General features: G+C 36.2%; 1 protein-coding gene across 3 annotated transcripts in view; it reads left to right on the forward strand.

Annotated features, from left to right (window-relative positions):
- Window positions 1-19,674, forward strand: part of NKAIN2 (sodium/potassium transporting ATPase interacting 2) — a gene marked incomplete at its 3' end in the record, with an annotated part of 503,254 nt that overhangs the window by 205,479 nt on the left and 278,101 nt on the right. For all 3 annotated transcript variants that reach the window (XR_013776731.1, XM_079325770.1, XM_079325771.1), the window contains exon 2: window positions 18,700-18,837. Coding sequence is in view for 2 of the 3 variants with exons in the window: in XM_079325770.1 (XP_079181896.1) it covers window positions 18,700-18,837 (138 nt within the window). The remainder of the gene's footprint in view (window positions 1-18,699; window positions 18,838-19,674) is intronic.

Here is a 19,674-nt window from a genome sequence, read left to right on the forward strand (position 1 = left end):
CTGTGCTGTAAATGTCAATGCAGCAATGGTTTCAAGGATGGTTCAATTAATCTTCTCTACTTGCTAAAGGTGTGAGTTAGGCCTGCTTTAGAAAACTCCAGGCATGATTTGGTTATCCTTTTTCAACCTATTGAAGTAAAAAAAAACTTTATGGATTGAAAGACAATTTCTGAAATGCTTGGCTGATGGCTTACCAAAGGTTCATTGACAGCAAAATATAATTACACAATGAACTTATTTCAACAAAGATTATTAAAAATTTGCCATTTTTACATAATAGAAAGTGCACACAAAAGAAAAACACAATCCTGTATATGTTGATCTTGGGAAGAATTCAGAATTAAAAGCTATTCTAATGATGTCACTCCAAGGCATTAATACTATTTTTTACTGTAAGGCATGTTTTTTCTGAGTGAAGGATAAAAAAGTCACAAAATCTCTTGTCTTCACAAGAAGAGCAAGACAACAGGTTTTTGTCTGTTCCTGTTTCAGATGTTAGGTTAATTCTGTTGATCCATTTTCAGGAATAGCAGAGAATAATACTCACTGTATGAGAATTAAAATTATCCTCACTCTTGCAGTTCTGCAAGTTGTTAGTAATCTGTATCCAGAGAAGTAATCTATAAAACCCATTCAGGAAATCCTTTACCAAAGGAACCATTTCAAATTCAGAAACTTCAGTTTATTGAGAAAAGCACTGCAAAATTGTCTAATTGTTATGCCACAGATTTGTTTTTCTCAGCCCTTTCATCAGTTTGAGTTTGCTTTTTCTTTTGCTTTGTAAACTAAAATTTTCAATCTCTTGTCTTTTCTCCTTGAAGAATTATACTCATCTACTGTTTGACCTTTTGCCAAAGAGCTATGTAGTCCATAAACCTGTTTCTCTCCTTGCTACTTTCTTCAGAGTGATAGCTCTCTGGGAAATGTATTGCTTCCTTCCCAGGCTATCAGGACTAATCCAGTCAGGGACCCCCACTCCTTACCAAGACATAGGAAAGGTGTTGCAGGCATTTAAAGGGGAATATGCCTCACCCTATTGACAGTTTTTTGGTTTGGCATGTGGGAATGATCACTGATTTATCTCTAAGTTCTGCCTCTGGCAGGGGCTTATAAGACACAGTGCCAAAAAAGACATCATACACATGGCACCTGAACAATTGGGTTATTCTGAGTGAAGTAGGATAAATTGATTCTTTCAACTTGATTGTGATTTATTTTTTTCTAATTATTTCTGTAACTGATGCAGCTATGACTGTAGCATGTCTGAGAGCCTGTTATCTGGATTTCCTTTGTCTGAGGTGAAAAAGATGAAGAGCTGGTTTTATATGGTAACACATAATATTGTGGACAAAACCATATACACAACAGGGGATAGATTCAAACACAACCTGTCCTCCATGCAAGATGCAGGAACTGCAGCATCCTTGATAGAGTGCTTTGCAATCACAGCATTGGCATGAAAAGCACTTTTGGCTAAATACATTGGAAAGATCTAGTATGTTGAAACTAGTAACAGTAAGGAAGTTTAAATAAAGGGTGCATCCAGACTCTTCTTTCTTTTTGTTTAAAGATACAGGGCTTTATCTGTAATAAAATATCTGACCAGGAAAAAACAAATGCTGTTAGCTGTGTATATTTGAAAACATTTCATGATTTCATACAGATGCATTTTAAAATATAACCAAAGCCAGACTGATAATTTGTGAGCATTGACTGGTGTAATCACTTATGGATTTTTCTGATTGCAAATTGAAGGTTTTATGTTTACGCAAGTCAGGTTTTGATTTCGGCTTTTTTTCTGTTATTTAGTCTTGTCATTTGGGCTTTTAGGAAATACCATGGTATCATGTTTCCAAATATCAAAGCCAGAGGTATTTCATTTTAGTTGGAGATTTTTATTTTGTTTTTTCTGGGGTGGGGAGAGATGGTCTTAGGACTTTACTAATTTAAAATGATTTGTTTTCATGATCTGAAGTGCTTTCACCAGATGCCTAAGATAGCTCTGAGATTCAGGCAGAAATTTGTCACATCAACCAGGAAATCCTTATCAAAACACAGCCTGGATCTCTGGCAGCACTGAGTGTATCGTTTGATAAGTGAGTCCTATTTTCTTGTCTGCACACCAGTCCTTTGTAGCAAAGGGCATTTATTAAGGAAACAGATGGGGAAACATCAGTTATCTTTTGTGCCTTCTGTTTTCTATAAAGGCCAGCAAGACAAGGCAAGCTCAACCAAAATAATTGAAGGCTTCATAGAATAAGTGAGGGTAGAAGAGATTCACTATAGCTCTAGCAGCCCTGTATTTCCTGATTTTTAAAAAGGTGGTTTTTTATGCAGATTGGTCAAACAGCTCAAATTTTGAAAAGTCACAGAAATTATTTTTCAAAGACATTCTGATCAATTATGTTACTTTTACTAATACAAGCTGCTGTGCTATATATACACATGTAATTGGTATAAACCATTTCTGAACAAGAATTTTCTAGAAAAATGAGAGCCTCAGAGGTGCTGAAACATCAGCTGCAGTTTTTATGGACTTCTGCAGAAATAGTGAACCATTATAAAATCATAAGGTACCTTTAATCAGAATCATAATTATTAAGAGCAGTATTTCTTGTTCTGCTTTTAAGTTTGTCATAGTTGTGTGGAGGGCTGACCTTGGCCAGCTGCTGTGTGATCATCCTGTTGTTCTCACTCCTTCCTCAACAGAAGAGGGGCAAAAGAATTTTATGAAAGCTCATTGGCCAAGATAAAGGCAAGGAGACCACTCACCAATTATTGTCAAGGAGATAACATGCAATTTGGGAAAAAAAATTGCCTAAATCTGTTGCCATTTAAAGTGGATTTGGATGGTGGGAAACAAAAACGAAATGATTTAGCTTCTGCCTGGCTGTTTTGCCCAGCCTGAAGAAAATATACAGAGAGTGAGCAATACCAGTTGAATATGACTTCTATTTTTTGTGACAATACATGCATGGGATTGCAATAGTTTAATCAGATTTAGTGATGAAATGCTTCCCTAGCAGTATTGCAGAGTCACACAAACTTGTGCTAGGAAATAACCCATGAAACACATTCTGGAAGGACAGTATAAGGTTCCTCAACTCTACATAGTTTTGCCAGTGAAGGACAGAATGAGGAGAACAGTGACATGGCTGAACAGCACAAGTTAGGAAACACTGAAAATAAAATATGATCTTAACATATATGATATATATAAGATGATAAATCTGTCTGAACGTTGTTTCAAGTATTCATTTAAAAAAATTTGGTAATTTTTTTCTACAGTGTAGTGTATTGTTTCATATTATTTTGATTCTGTTGAAATATCTGATGTTATCCCTCAGACAATATTAATAGCTTGCCTGTTATGGTAGTCATAATATCTAGATACAAGTGGAATTATTTCCATTGCCTAGATTAATTAATCAAATGGGTAGAAAATCACAGTCATAAGCATGAATTTGTAAGCCTATATTATACTTAAGGCACATAAGTCACCATTTTTGCAAATGCTAAGTGTCTGCCTGATTCAGCTCAAATCTGTGTTTGCTATCTTTAAATATCAGGAAAAGTTTGATTCCCTACCTTAGTACTTTCTGTGACCAGATTGGTGGTGTTTTGGTGGTGTTTTTAATCATTACCTGTTTGTCATTGATATCACTACTGCTTTCCAAGGCAATGAAATTGTTGTATTATTGCTACAATAATGCAGTTTTTCTACAGTCTTTTGATTCCAACTGACTCTAATTACTTTTGTTTGTGGATTCGCAACAAGAAGAAAGTGCTGTAATTGTGATTTGGAGGTCTCTTAAAAATAACCTTTTTTATTTTAATGTTTTTCTTCAAAGAAGATATGTGTAGCATAATGGAATTTTACAGAGTCAAGGAGTCTAGAACTCTTAGCTACCTGCATTTCAAGGAAACTGTGCAAAGTCCTATCCAACTCCCTTATTCAACAAACTTATGAGTTCATGTTCATTCATGTCTCTGGCCCACAGCAAATGGATTGCTAGTTTAGGTATGAAAAACTTCAAGTTTAAGATTAGTTGTATAGAAAGACTTAAAAGGATGGTTATCTGCAATTTCTTGTGTGCCTTGTCCCCAACTCATTTTTTCAGTTATATCTGCTCTTTTTGGGCTCTTTCATTTAGAGACAACTATTCAGTAGTAACCAAAATTACTGCACATTTCCACTAGTGCCAAATTCACCTTCCTTTTTATAACTTAATAAAGTGTAGCTTTTTTACTGGCCAACCTTCAGTGCTTGGTGGGTGACTCATGAAGCATGTAATGGGGTCTTCCATCTGCCATTCTTTTCTTCCTATCCAGACTTTATAATAGAGTATATATTTTCTCTTAAAAATATTAGTTTATATTTGCAAAAGACTTTGTGCTCCAGCTTGCATGAGGTGGCACTAATCTGTCATATCTGATAGATACTTTTTCATTTCAAAACACACTGGTTTGTTCTTATTACAGTGGCAGTATTTAGTGGGGGTGTGTCCTGTGTCACCTTTTGGTGTCATGCTAGCTATGCTCATATGAAGGGTCTAACTAAAATGAGAGATTGTTCCTATCTTGTATGCTTTTAAAGCTTCAGGAACACCACCAATTTATTCTTAATGTACCTGGCAGTCTTGCATTTTTTCATGGCATATATTATTAGAGGCAGATAATATAAATAAAAGATGCTTATCATAAATGGATAGATGGCTCTCCTCAGGTTTTTGATAATGAAAGAAAAGTGCCACCTCACAGTTGACTTCAGTGTAAGCAGAGACTGCCACTGTCAGCTCCATGCTGCTGTATTCAACTGGGTGAACTTCAGTAGATAGTGGTGTTTCATGTCCTTTTACAAGAGTCTTTGGATAAAAGGCCCAGTTACAGAATTCCAAATTTACTTAATTATATATGCAGGCTTGTTAACAACCACAGAGGATCTGAACAATGAAAGAGGAGGAATAGCTGAGTAGGATCAGCACTACAATACCTATCCCAGGATAGACCAAAGTAACCCATCATAAAGGATTACTTAATCCAAACTTGAGGTAGATTTCTTGTAATCTCACTTTATCCACAAATAAAATGGGTTGTTCCTCAGCTTTGCCCTCCCTCTTTACTCACCTGTATCTTGATGTGTAAATAGATGGAGCATTTTACAGTACTAATCAAAATGTTTGAATTAGTGCTGTTTAATGTCAGTTATGTATGTGCAATAAACTGAAAATGAAAACAAATGGATAAGGACTTGGAGGTGATTTCATTTTGTACTCTTAATTCTTGGTATTTCCCATTAGCCACTAGAGAGCAGATTTCTACAGGACCAGAGAGATTATATTTCAGGACCTCATTGCAGGACAGGGAAAGTCTCCAAAATGATCATGTTTCAAACTTTTTTTATAAAAAGTTCAAGCAGCATGTTTTTAGATCATGTGATTTTGTTCCTGACCCAATTTAAATCTTAACACTTCAGACTTTGTGTGCCTGAAGTCATAATGTTCTATGACTTAAGCATAAGCATGCATATTCTCATATGCCATCAGTGGGCACAATTTTAATAAGGTTTGTGATTTTTGCAGTCATCATTTTTTTTTCAGTCTGAATTAAAAAAAAGAAAACAAACCCCAACCCGTAAGCTGTTTCAAATGGAAGATAAAAATGCCATATTAGATGAGAACAAAAGATCACCTAAGCACAGAAATTTGCCTCAAGCAGCAGCCAGTTGTAGTTGCCTAGTGAACAGTGCAGGACCCTGTAGAGCATGGTCATTCCTTCAATTTACCCTCTCAGCTTTCAGAAGTTAGTAATAATGAGGCTTTTTAAACCAAAGGCTGTGGCAAGACCATCATTTTTATCTGCTATCAGTGGACTAATTTTCCATGAAATTATCTGATTTTTTTCTGTCTAAAACACAAAAGCCTGTGGAAATATATTTCCTGGCTTCATTATTAATCCTATGAAAATATATTTCCTTTTTTTCTTTTCTGTTTTTCTCACTTCATTGCAGCCAACTGTCTCTATGGCTAGTGCTAGAAAAAGTAATAAAACTTGCTCCTTACCTATTTACTTTATGTAATCCTTGATTTCAAAGTGTTTTTCATATTCCCTTACAGCTCTCTTTACAGACTTCTAGAGTCCTAATTGGTTTAGTCTGTCCTCAGTATAAATCTTCCACTATTCTGATAATCCCTGTTATTTTTTTTTGTACTTTTCCAGCTTTACTGTATCTACTGTTGTAAATGTAATGCTGTCTTCAATAGTGCAGTTTTCTGTTTCATTTCCCATTCTTTCTTAATGATTTCTAAAATTTGGGTTTTGTTCATTAAGCTGACATTTTACTAATTTTCTGCAATAATTTTATAATTTCCTGAGTAGTGATTGTTAATTTAGAATCATCTACTGTGTATGGTAAATATTCTTTCCCATGGAGTTACATAATTTTGCATTTATCAGACTTCATTTCATCCATCATGTTGATGCCTAGTCATTCACTGTTGTAATATCCTTTCCAACAATATTCTGGAAATTTTAATATTGTTTACCTTGCAAACTTGGATAGACAGTTTCAGCACTTTCCCACATAACTTCCTATTACAAAATACTTCTTTCAAGTGTTCAGTGTTACTGAAACTTTACTTAAGAAATTGTACTGGGAAGGTTCAATCACTGTGTGATTTGTTTTATAGTGTTAATTCTCCCAATCTAACCTGAAATTTTTCATACAGAAAAAGAAACTGGTCTAATAGTATGAGATTTTTTACTCTATCACACTAATTGTTGATAAGACATTTGTTGATCTCACCTCTGACTCCTGGTGTACTTCTACAAAAGTGGAAGAGAAAGTCTAGTGTATAATAGTGCTGGAAGTTAATACTTGCCTTTGAGCAGCTTTTACCTTACAGATGAAAAAAAAAAATTATTATTCACAATAACTTAACTAAGCTAGGAACTTAATTAGAGAAAGTCAATGAAATCTACAGCTCCACATGGATATTATCTAGTTCTAATAATGTATGCTAGCTCTCGATTTTGAGATCAGGATATAAATACTGCCTAGCTGAGTTACCTTGAAGCTAAAAGATTTTGTCTGAATCCCATAGGAAATCTGTGGCAATCTCTGAAACCGCATAAATCCCAACAGTCTATTCCTGGACTATCATATATATTGATTAATTTAGTAATAATTATGGTTCTTTCAGATTAAATTGATAAATCATAATAATTTTGTCTTGCTCAGGTACCTGGATTTAGAGTGGATTTACCTCTGGAGGCCTACAGTGGCACACAGTTTAATTCACTATACCAGAAATTTGGTGGAGCTTCAATATCTGAAATACAGATAGAAGTTAGTCCTAGATTAGAGAGATTGGACCCAATTTCTAAATAGGAATCATGACTGGGATGGGCCAGTGGCTTCTTTTCTAAGACAGTATCCTTACAAGAGGAAGGTCTATTTCCTTAGCTCAAAGGGATTACCAGCCATGTGTGGGGTGAAACCTGCTTAGGCAGAGGATGTAGGAAGAGACTTGCAGTTTAGCAGAACTCCCCACAGCAGGAAAGACAGTTCCTTCTAAAGGAGAGCAGCTATGCAGGAGTCAATGGATCCTACCTGAGCTCCTCACAAAGTGAGGACGTGAAGATCCCCAATATTATCAGTGCTTATAGGCATTATCAGTTCTCAAGAGAAATCTAAGAAATTAGGGTCCACTTTAATTAATTTCCAAGAGCAAAGTTGTCTTTACCCTAAAGATGTATTTTTTGCCATAATTTGCTTTGTATATTGATATGTGTTAGTGGGAAATTTGATTGCTCCTCTTCTCCTCCTATATTTTCAGATTTGCACTAACTTTATCTATTCCTCTTTCTTCTCTAATGTAGAATTACCTGTCAATATCAGGGCATCTTGAATGGGCATTGATCCTTTCTTTCCTTGGCTGAGAGAGCAGAGCAGCAGGGGTGAAAGAGCTTTAGTTACTTTTTCCTGCTTAGAAAGAAGGCAGTTGTCACTGAACAAAGTTCTTTTTCCATCTAACTGTGTTGTTTGCCAGGGACAGCAGTTTCCTGTATCTTCACTGTAAATGGAATTGCAATCAGCATGTCATCAGGTTAGAAGCAAACCACTGGGTAAACCATTACCATGGTCAAAGCTGTGCCATGCAGCACAAAGCAGGAGCCAGCAGGTGCTGCATTCACTGCATAAAGGTATGCTGCTGCCTTAGCAGAGAAGCAGCAAGCACAATATTATCAGATTATCTTTTCCTTCAGTTAAAAATTCTCTCTCTAGAGAGGTCACCTATACCACTAAGAAATGCTCCAGCTTTTGGTGTTATGTAGATGTTATTTTTTCCTATTTTTCCATTAATAATAGGAGTTTGCTCTGGAAAAAATGCTGTAGTTACCCTTAAATAATTGTATTAAAAGCTGTTGTCTTGCAGGGATTAGAAAGTCATAGGCAGGCATCATTTCAAACATTGGATAATACATTTATAGGAAGAAAGGCAACTTAGATTTTTTTACAATTTTTTGTAAGGTATCAAGCAATATGAAATTAAAGTGAACATTGTTAGCCTTCCCCTCCTAGTGCAATACACACAAAATTAGTCAAAATCAATTATAAACATTTCTTTTTTTGACAGGTCATAACTAGAAAGATTTTTTTTTTTGTAAATTCAAGGTAATTTATTGACAAGCCAGAGCATTTAAAAGGCTAGATTTAAGCAGCTAACCCAGAATTGTCAGGTTTGATTTTGCTTTTGGGATTTGTTGTTGTTTTGTTTTCTTGGGTTGGTTTTGTATTTTTTGGTGTTTGGAGTTTTGTTCTGGGTTTTTTTTTTTTTTTTTTTTTTTTTTTGCTAGGCACTGTAGAAGGCTCTGGCTCAGGCAATGTAATTTGCCTTTCATAGTCTATCACAAGGCTCATGATTATTTCTTACAACAAAATATTCAGTGCAACAAATTGGTAGATTCTGCTGTGCTGGTTGGGCTGCATTCCAATTCCTGCCTTAGTGATGCTGGCTGCCTGCAGCAGCACTGCCAGCACAATAATTATTGCTGCGTTTTCTAGACCTCGTGAAACCAGCAAGGTGATCACCCCCTTGGAACAGCTGGGGATATGAGGTATGAAAGAGTGGAAGGCAATTGCTGCAACTCTGAGCTATCTTGCCAGCAAGTGCCACTTGAATGATGACAGCTGTTGGCACGGATGGGCCTCTGCTGGAGGGAGCTTGCAGCAGTCCTAGATTATAGCTTTTGCTGCTTCCAAGAGGAGCTGCTGTGGGCACTGAATTAAAGCAAGCAAATTGGAAGGTGGGGAAAACAAAGATTTGAAGGCAAATGCAGAAGGGTGGAGGATAAATTCTGACAAGGAACTAATTTTTTGGTTTACTGTATGCATTTGGCTCTCCCTATGAAGGAAAAACCTTCTATAAACACCCTCATGTCAGCCATGCAGCCCTCTCCTGCCTTCACATTGTTAAGATACCAACTGGTGTCAGCAAATGGATGCTCTTCCTTCAATACAGATAAGTATAATATTTTTAATCAGTTTCTTACCATATGAAGAGCACAACAAAAATTTAAAAAGTCTTATTTTAACTATTTAACCATGTTGTCATTAGAATACCTTCTGAGAATGTGCCACTGAGCTTGAGTGCATAGTTTGTGTAAGCAAACAAATTTAATCTAGGACACAACAGTAGCCTTCAATATACAGGATAAACACCCAGTAAAAAATCTGACTTTTGTCTTAAATTAGTTGATGTAAATTATTCCCACATAAATGTTTTTGAATGCAATAAAAATTTATGCAAATAAGCAGGCAAATTATATCCACCTTCAGTATCTCTGCTTCTTTTCCACTATCTCCCTTTCTTTTGAAAATTAATTTTATTCCAAATACATATTTTCTGGACAGTCTACTTGCATGCAGGTGTGTATTTTTGCACCATTCTCATGTCTCGCTAACACCTGCTAGTTCTATATAATATATCAAGCATTCATCTTGTGTATTTATTCTGTCAGAGCTTTGCATTCCTCCTTTTCCTTGTCCCCCACATTTTAACTTTCCAGTACAACAGACTGGGAGGAGAGCTTTGCAACTCACCAAGTTGGAACTTTATTATAGCTATCCCTTTTTCTGTGTTTGTTAGCTATTAAGTTGATAAAGTTTGGATGAAAATAGTGTTTCAGAGTGTATTAAGAGAAGGAAATATTTGTATCCATACACGAATGGGCTACTAGAAAGGAGTTCAGCACACCTAATTAGCACATTAATCATTACAGACTAACTTTATATTCATACCATTTGTCATAGGGGCTTTGGAATGATCAGACTGCTTCTTAATTTTATTGAAGTGTTAATGTTGGAAAAGGCTAGAGAATCAGATTATAATCTGTACTGCTTACTTATATTACAGAGGCTGTGTTTCCAGGGGCAGGTGATGTGATAGGTTTTTCCAAACCAGAAAGCTTAGGGTCCCATTCATTTAAGCATATTGTTTCAGGAAAAATCAAGAAAATAACTATTAGTTAAAACCAATAAATCAGGAAAATTATTCAGGGGGAAAAAAAAAATCAGGAAAAACCCACCTTTTTGTGTTTTCCTTGAAATATTCAACAGGGATAGTGTCTGACTCACACTAAGTGTCCAAGGGAGTTGGAATGAGCTAGAGTTTTTTTGTAATGACAGTGACAGCTCAGAGCACTTCACATGCTGCATTTTTTTCCCTTATAATTGCGTTCCAAAAAAGATTGAATAAAAATGAGGAAATATTGAAATATGATACAAATTAGCCAGTTCCAATCAGCAATTCCTGAGTTGAATTAAGTACTAAACTAGCCTCTGAATATACCACATTTTATTTAAAAAAAAAAAACCAACCCAAAAAAACCCAAAAACAAAACAACCACCGAAAAATCATTTGATCCTTTGGATAGCAACATATGCTTGTAGAATTGGGTTGTAGACAATAATCGGTGTTCCCCAGCTGCCATTCAATTTAAAGGTGCTGGACCTGGGAATTGGGAGCACTGGACATCTGGAAGATCAGATTTAAGTTGCTGTGCTTCTCCCTTGGACTCTGTGTAGAGACCAGATGACAAGGCTGACTCTAAGGTAGCCATGCTGCAGAAAAGATGTCTTGATTCCTTCCACAGTACTTGGAGTTCCCTCAGGATGGGTGGCTTCATACACAGGTAATAGACCAAGTTCAGCAGGTAAAAACTTTTCTGTCTATGACTCAGTGTTAAGATAATTGATATCTTTGTTACATAAAGTGAGCTGTATAGTTTAAATATCGGTTTTTAGGTGATGGCAATGTATGAAAATATACCAGGTGCTACCAATATTCTGTGTAGTAATAATGATTGCTCCAGTAGAAGCATCTTAAGGGAGAGATTTCTGTAAGGACAGTAAAGTTAGCATTCTGCTTATCCAGGTTTAGTTGTGGAATGAGAGATTACATAGGAGCTCTCTGTGCCTTACAGTTCTGGCATGGACTGCTTGTCATTCTCTCACCATGTCATTCTCTGTCTTGCTTTGTGGACACTCCTATATGCCTGCATATAAATAAAACCACCAGGACACAACAACTAGTGACTGTACATTGGCTATTTTCACTTGATGTGAAATCACTAAATGCCTGGTTATTATTATGAGACTCAGTCCTGATGAGATAATGAGTGATCCCTGCCAACTCCACTCAAAATAATTTGGCTAATGAGATTTTTTTACAGGTGTGCCTTTCCTGCTGAGAACTAGAGACTAATTTTTTTACTGTTGTTATAGGGTAATTTTTTTTTCATGTGTTGAGCTAGAGTTTGTTCTGGATTGAGAATCACACACAGAAGTTAGGTTCACTACCTGAAGATACCTGAGATACTTCCTTCTGTAAATTCCATGACAACGTTATCACATCTTTCCTGAGTTCACAAATGTAATACAGTATAATTTGAACCAGTGTGTAGAAACTAGTTGTGTATTTTTTAATGAAACCAAGACCTATTTTATTGATAAATATCTCCATAAAGACAGAAACAATTTGAAAGTATTTGATAAGGTTAATCTTTCTGAATGATCTCTGAATGCTTGATTTTTTCCTTTGGGCTTTACTGCAGGCTAATTCAGACTATTCAACTATAAATTATTATTAAATCTCAATTCAAAAGCATTTTTACAGTTAGAATTGGTTCAAGCTTTCTCAGCAGGATCAGTAAAATTGAATTTTGCCACATGAAAGCAAGGTGTGGGTGCCAGTGCTTCAATGTTCCTTTTAGAAGGATGTGAACAGGCAAGAGAGAGATGGAGGGAGAGAAAAGGGTCAGCCCAAGGGATGGAAGTAAATTTCTGTGTTGGCAGTGTTTGAACTAATTCCCACTGGTGGTCACTAACCCATCTGTCATTATCCCTCCTTTGGCCACAGTCACAGCTAGCCTTCTTGTTACACCCCCTTGCTGGGACTTGGCAGCTGAGTATTTTGTGCTATAACATCATCTTGGTTTTAAGGTGAAAAAGAACCTCAACTTGACCCAATTTATCAGTTTGAGAGCAAAACACTTTTATGCACCTCTCCCTGGGTTTGGTGGAGTGCGAATACATCTTATTAAATAATTACACTTGTTATTACAAGTGCTCATGGACAGGAAATGAAATACATTATAGGGATTAAAACTTTTATCACCTTATTACTAAAGTTCATCCTGTAGCTGAACTACTAACTTCTTGATAGTCTCATGGGTAGAAGAGTTTACATGAGATGGATTTTTAAAGTTCTCTTTCAGACACATAAAAGGATGTATTCTGGCACATCTAAGCCTTGCTGCTAGTGGCCAGCCAGAAACAAGAAACAATGCATACACATATGTATACACACAGAATTTGCTGTACCCTGATTTTAATATCTGTGATCTAAATTGTGGCATGAACTTAAGGTTTAACCCATCCAAGCAAGTCATTGAGATTGAGTGTGCAATTGTATTCAAAACTTAGAAACAAATAAAGGAATTGAAATGCTTTCTTTGTTTCAAGAGGATATTCTGGACTTTTGTTGTTTTAAATATTAGCAAAAGTGAATTTGTTCTTCTACAGTGAAAACTATATCCATTTGAGGCACAATTCCTGTGTAGATATGCTTCTCACTGCTATGTAGCAGTGAACATACTGTAGAAAACTTGTACTTGCCTGTTTTTTTATTATTGCAGTACTCAGTTATGGGAGGCAGCAGCTGAGACTAAGAGAGCACTCTGTACCTGTGGAGAGGTTTGTTGTCTTTAGTAGGTCACAGCAGAAATCCACTTATACACAATATGATGCAGGAATGTGGTCCTACACAGGATTTTTAAAAACTGATTGCCTTCTTATCAAATATGGTGAAGGCCTATTCCTTCTCTCAGCAACATCAAGCAGATTAAGGATGGTGGCTATAATCACACTATAGGTGTGATTCCTTTGGGGAACGAATGGACAAGTGGAAACTAATTCCTTCTTGATTTTGACTTGAATTACCTGCTCTTGCTCTGGTTTTGATGGTTTATATGAGATGTGCCATTGTGTCCACAGCTCTTCACAGGACTTAATTTTAGTGTTGCCTTTTTTCTTACAAAAAAATTTGGTTTTATTTACCCTGCTGTCTTGCAGTAAAGGGCTTGACACACATGCACACTTGCAGATGTGTATGTTTACTTCATATAGATTTGACTTTCAAAATATTAATCTGTTTTTCTGCACGTTGACTGTGGAGAATTTTCTGAGTAACTGGGCCCTCTATCTCAGGATACTATCTGAAATTTTGATGAAAAATTAAATGAACCTCTCTAAGGAGCAGCACAAATGCATTTTGCCTCGAAATGATGGAAGTGCTGGAGGAGTGTTGGCTGGGGATATTGTAGTCATGCAGGCAGGCTTTAGCATTAGAAATAATTTGTAAGCTAAAGGACTAAAAATACCTGTATTTATTTGACTCTGTTTAATTTCCATGCCATAGATCTAGAGCTGAAAATCATTTAAAAATTTAAAAGCTAACTTAAAAGCAGAAGTGAATTAGATGGTTGTGAACATCTGATACAACACAGTTTTGCTTAAGGGACCTAGTGCTTAAGACTTAACTTCTTTAGCTCATTCTTAGCATTGACCAGTCAATGATATAAACCACACTTGTTTCATTCTCCTTTACTGTAATTTAAGTTAGTATTCTTCTTTTGGAGTTTGTTGAGAGCTTGGTTCTACCACTCAGCCACTGAGTGTGCTGAGTGCCTGTGTGCTGTGCTTGCTGTCCAAGGACCTCGGCTGGCAGGGTCTGGGCTGTGCATATCCTCTTGTGTGTGTCTGTGTGCACTTTAATTTATATCAGTGCAAAGTTTGGATTCTGTATCATTGTAAAGTAGTCCTGGTTGACTTTTTTCAAGGAGCTTTCTGAGCAAAGGTACTTAGTCATTTTCCATTTTGGAGTTTGTATTATAAATCATCTTTTGACTGGCTTCTCCTTTGTGGTTCCTATCTGAAATTCTAGTCCAATCATATACTTTTAAGAATCATCTCCAAATGTTTTTAATTTTCTTCTGAATTCTATTCATAGATCCCTCAAGGTCAGTAACACTCTTAATCTATTAACAACTAGCCTCTGACAAGAATCTGGAAAGTTTCTGAGCTGTGCCAATTTGACAGCATATAGGTTCCTTTTATTTTGGTTTTTTTTTTTTTTTTTGCAACAGTAGGAGTCTGGAAAAAAATAATGCCTTCATAAAATTGTTCCCTTTAAATGAATTCTTCTATAATTTTATCAGTGAATACATAAAATCTGCCTAAGAAGACAATGTGGTGGGTGTTTATTTTCTAACATTGGAACCTAACTGTCCATAACACTACATTGAGTTCACTGCATTATTACAGTGCAATTGAATTAAAACATATTGTTCTTTTCTAACCATATTATACCTTTTCTTCCAAAGCATCCATTTTTCCTTTTTGCTTTTTTTCATTTTAAACTCTTTTCCAGAATCACAGGATGGTTTAGGTTGGAAGGGACCTTAAATTGTCTGGTTCCCACAATCTTGCCATGGGCAGGGGCATCTTGCACTAAGCCATGTTTCTCAAAGCCCATCCAGCCTGTCCTTGGACAGATCCAGAGGTTGAGGAGTCCACAACTGCTTGGGCAGCCTGTTCCAATGCCTTTGACACCTTCACAAGAGTTTCTTCCTAATGTCTAATCTAAACTGACCCTCTTTCAGCTTAAAGCCATTTGCCCTTGAAAAAAATCCCTTTCCAGGCATCTTGTGAGCTTTGCTACTGAGGGGATGCTTTAAGGCCTCCCTGGAGCCTTTTCTTCTCCAGGCTGAAGAGTCCCAGCTCCCAGCCTGTCCTCATAGGAGAGGTGTTCCAGCCCTGTGACCAATTTAGTGGACTTGTTCAAACCAGTCAATATCTTTTTTTGTACTGAGATCTCAGAGCTGGGTGCAGCCCTCCAGGTGGAGGCTCAAGTCTGTCTGCACAGGGCTGCTCTCAATCCATTCTCTGCAGGGCCTGTATTTGGGCTTGGAATTGTCTGAATCCAGGTGGAGGACCTTGCACTTGGCCTTGTTGAGCTTTGAGGTTTACACAAATGGACTTCTCAAGCCTGCCAGAGTCCCTCTGGATGGCATCCCTTCCCTCCAGCCCTTTGACTGCCCCACACAGCTTGGTGTGATCAGCAAGCTTCTGAGGGTGCACAAAACCCCACTGTCCACATCAATAATAAAAATGTTAAAATGTGCTGATACCAATACCAACCCCCGAAGAAGAAAGAAAATTCCTTGACTTGAAAGATCAATATTTCTTTGTTAGTTCTTTCCTTTTCTCTCTGTAATATCTTTGAAACATCATCAAACATTTGAAGCTAGTGGGTATGATTTGAAGAAGTGTATTTGTTTAATCAAAAATTCTGAAGTAAAGGAATAAAATACTTTCAAAATCAGATCTATATTTTCTTTTGCTATGTAAGGAAATCCCTTATGATTCTGACATCTGTGGAAGAGGAGGAAGCTACATAATACTATTTTTAATAGTCTTTGTCACCACTTTGTCCTACTTTCCACTTTTTTCCTTTTAGCAACACAGACCAAATGAGGTTTTTTTTAAAAACCATGTAGAAAGTCTGTTATATTTGTTCATTTGTGCATGTTTTCTCTCCACCCTCATCTCTTCAGGAAGCAGGAATAAAGATCTAGTTCTGTCCTGTAATTTCTATTTGATAAATCCACAATGCATCTTGCTATGTTAATGTGGTCCTCTAAGGAAGAGTTGCATTTCATTTGTGCATACCCAGCCAGGATGCTGCCATTTCACATATCCAGCAGTCCCCACACACAGCTAATTCCTTGAAATGATGTGAGAACCTAACAGCAAGTCTGCCTGTGGCAAATGAGAGGTGGATATACGTGGACAAAAGGGGTGCAGACTTGTCTTTTTCTTCTGTGTTTATCCCCTGCCTTGTGTGCCCTGCTTTCTGGTATTTGCTCACCCCAAGTTCAACATGACCACAGAATCTGAGAGTGGTGGCTTGGTATTGAAGGAATTGCTAGTAATGGGAAAGAACAAAGACTGTATTGATATGTGAAAAGGAAAGAATCTCACAGAATAGCCATTTATCCAATGCAATCCCATAAACAAGTTTTGGTGGAACTGCATCTTTCACCTCAAGACAAGCAAAACAAAACATGTTGATGCATGATAACAAAGTTTCCTTTTAGGCTAAAAGTCATGTCAGGAATATGAGATTCTACTTTTTATGCAATTAAATAGCATGTTGCAATTTTCCTCTGTAATTGGCATACTTAACTGGATGATCTCCTGCTGTTTGACTGATTTGCATCTTCCCATGTATTGTTTTTTTGCTTGCTAAATCTCTGTTACTAAACTAGAAGTGTGTACAGTGTAGTAGTCTTTTTGCTACTGCTTTGCTGTTCTCATTTACTCTTTGTTTATCTGAAGAAAATAAGAGTTCAGTGCTCAGAAAGAACACTTTCCCTTTGTTACCTGTTTAACAGCACTTAGTGTAACAGGTCTTGGGATTCTGGCAACTCTTCTGTGACTTCCCTCTGCTAGGAAGAGTTGTACAATACCACAGATCAGTTCAGAAAGATTTTGGATAATGTAAAAACAGAATTTCTTTCAATAAATACGTAAAATAAAATGGTAGTCAAAATACTAAGACTGGTTATAAGCAGGATGCATTGTGTGAAAGGGGTCTTTGTTGAAAAGAGAAATTCAATGTTTGACATGAAACTTGAACATTCAAATTTTAAATTACATGGCTGACAAACTCTCCCAGGATTATTTTGGCAGCCTCCATTTCAAAGTTCAACAAGTGTCAGTACATAGTATATAATTAACAGCCTTTTTACATTTGCAATGTTGATGTAAATGTAGACTATCTTTTCATAAAAATTTCCTTACTTAATTTCAAAAAGAAGGTGTTGATGTGATAGTGGACTGTGGCATGAAAATTAAAAATTTCTCCAATGACTGTGCCATAAAAGAGCAGTAGTTAATTACTCATTTAGTACTTGATCTCAAAAGGTGTGATTTTTTTTTTTTTTTAGATGAACAGAGTGGTTGGCACATAAACCTAATTCAGTTCATCCACAGCATAATAAACTCAGTCACCTGTTATTTAATGAAATTTAATCAAGGAACAACAACCTGTTCTTTTTTTTCTTTTATCCTTCTCTTTTTTTTTTTTTTTTTTTTGGAGGGGGGTGGTGGTGATGGTATGGTGTTTGCACTGCTGTTACCTTAATTATTATTAATAATAATTATATTTTTATTTTACTTTCATTATTCACATTTTTCATGAAGTTAATCAATTCACCATTCCAGTTGTTGGAAATTGTTGGAATTCTGTCAAAGAAACTCTTTCTAACTTCACTTTGCTATTGCATTGCCTTGTAATATTAACAAATATTTGTCAGAACATGTCATTCTACCTATAGGTTGGGCTACAAAATTGTATTTTTACATAATGTCAAACGCCAGTTAATGGACACCTGGTATTGTAATTATGAAATTGTTTCTACTGATACTTTTAGAAGGGGATTTTTTTGATATCTAATCTGTTTGGAACGCTATTGCTTCTAAACAGTAATCATCAGCCTGGGATTGCTCCTCAATTGATTTTTAAAATTATCTATCTAGAGTCTTGGGGGAGTTTATACTTCTGCTGATGTTTGTGACAGTGGAAGAAGGTAAATTAGAGTCATTATCAGTAGAACCAGGTCAAAAAGTTGTATGCATTTGGTTACAGGTAAAAGCCCACTGACAGAACAGCTGGAGTAGAGAGTAAAGATAAAAATCAAAATGTAAGGAAACTGTGGAAGAGATAGGACTAGGCTAAAGGATGGTGTTGTGAATGGAAACAATGTAGCTGAGAAGAAGTCATAAACCTATCACGTATTTTCAGCACTGATAAAAACATTACAGCATTTGCTGGTGTATATACCAAAATGATTTGTTTTTCTCCTCCTGCAAATGGATCATTCTAATTTTTTATCTTGGTAGAATATGCCCCAGTAACTGAGAAGAAGTTGCAACGTTTGAAACTCATTTTGCAGCTTACAGGATTTTTTTTTAACTCAGAGCAATTGTGCTGGGTATGGGAAGGGGAAATATCTTCATATATGTTTTCTGGTTTGTTCTAATCTATTTATGCTTTTGCTTTTTAATCATAGGTTTCTGTGCTCGAGAGGCAGATATTTGACTTCCTTGGTTATCAGTGGGCACCCATCCTCGCAAATTTTATACACATTATTATAGTCATACTTGGCTTATTTGGAACCATCCAGTATAGACCTCGTTACATAACAGGAGTGAGTATTTTATTTTATTTACTTACTTTGTGCATGTGAAAAAGAAGCAAACTGAAAAGGGCTCCCAACTGCATCACTCATAAAGCAAATAGAAATCTTATCTTGGTTTAATTTTCTTCTGTAACATTTTACATTTACTTACTGTGCTTTTGGGGCACCTGCAATAATCAATTGTAACAGTCTCCAGAAGTTAAAAGTCAATATAATCATTAGCTGCATGACAATATGAACTTTCAAGTGAAGTCAGCTTTAGGAATTGCAACATCTTCAGTATTAGGGGAATTTAGAGCTAGTCTAAATGTTAGCTATAACTTTCCTAGATACATTGGACCTCCCTAACAAAGGCATGATTCATTATAGTTACTCATTATTGTTATTAACTACTGTTGCTAGAGTGCTTATCTGTTATGTACATGCCTCCTAGAATTTATAATCCAACCTGAAAGTGAAGTATGATGGTGTGGTAAGAAATAATGGACTGAGGGCTCCAATATGAAAATAAGGATTTAGACCATAATTAATATTTTCAATCCACTTCTTTCCTTATTCAGCTATCCTTATACATAGACTTATTATGTCTGTACACTCTGGCACAATGTAGTATAATGTAATCCTTATTTCATACTCTGAGTTTGTGGGGTTTTTGCCATTTGGACTTCTACAAGGAAAGAATAACAGCAACTTTGAAAACCACTCAGAATACCTTTTGTTAGATTTTCATAACAATATTACTGCCAAAATTGACTATTAGTTCACATAAAGCTTTTGTACATTTCAGTGACAGGAGTTGAAAAATTTGCTCATATATAACCATATTTTCATGTCAGATGAAAACAA

Source organism: Erithacus rubecula (assembly GCF_903797595.1).
Source record: "Erithacus rubecula genome assembly, chromosome: 2".
Taxonomy (NCBI): Eukaryota; Metazoa; Chordata; class Aves; order Passeriformes; family Muscicapidae; genus Erithacus; species Erithacus rubecula.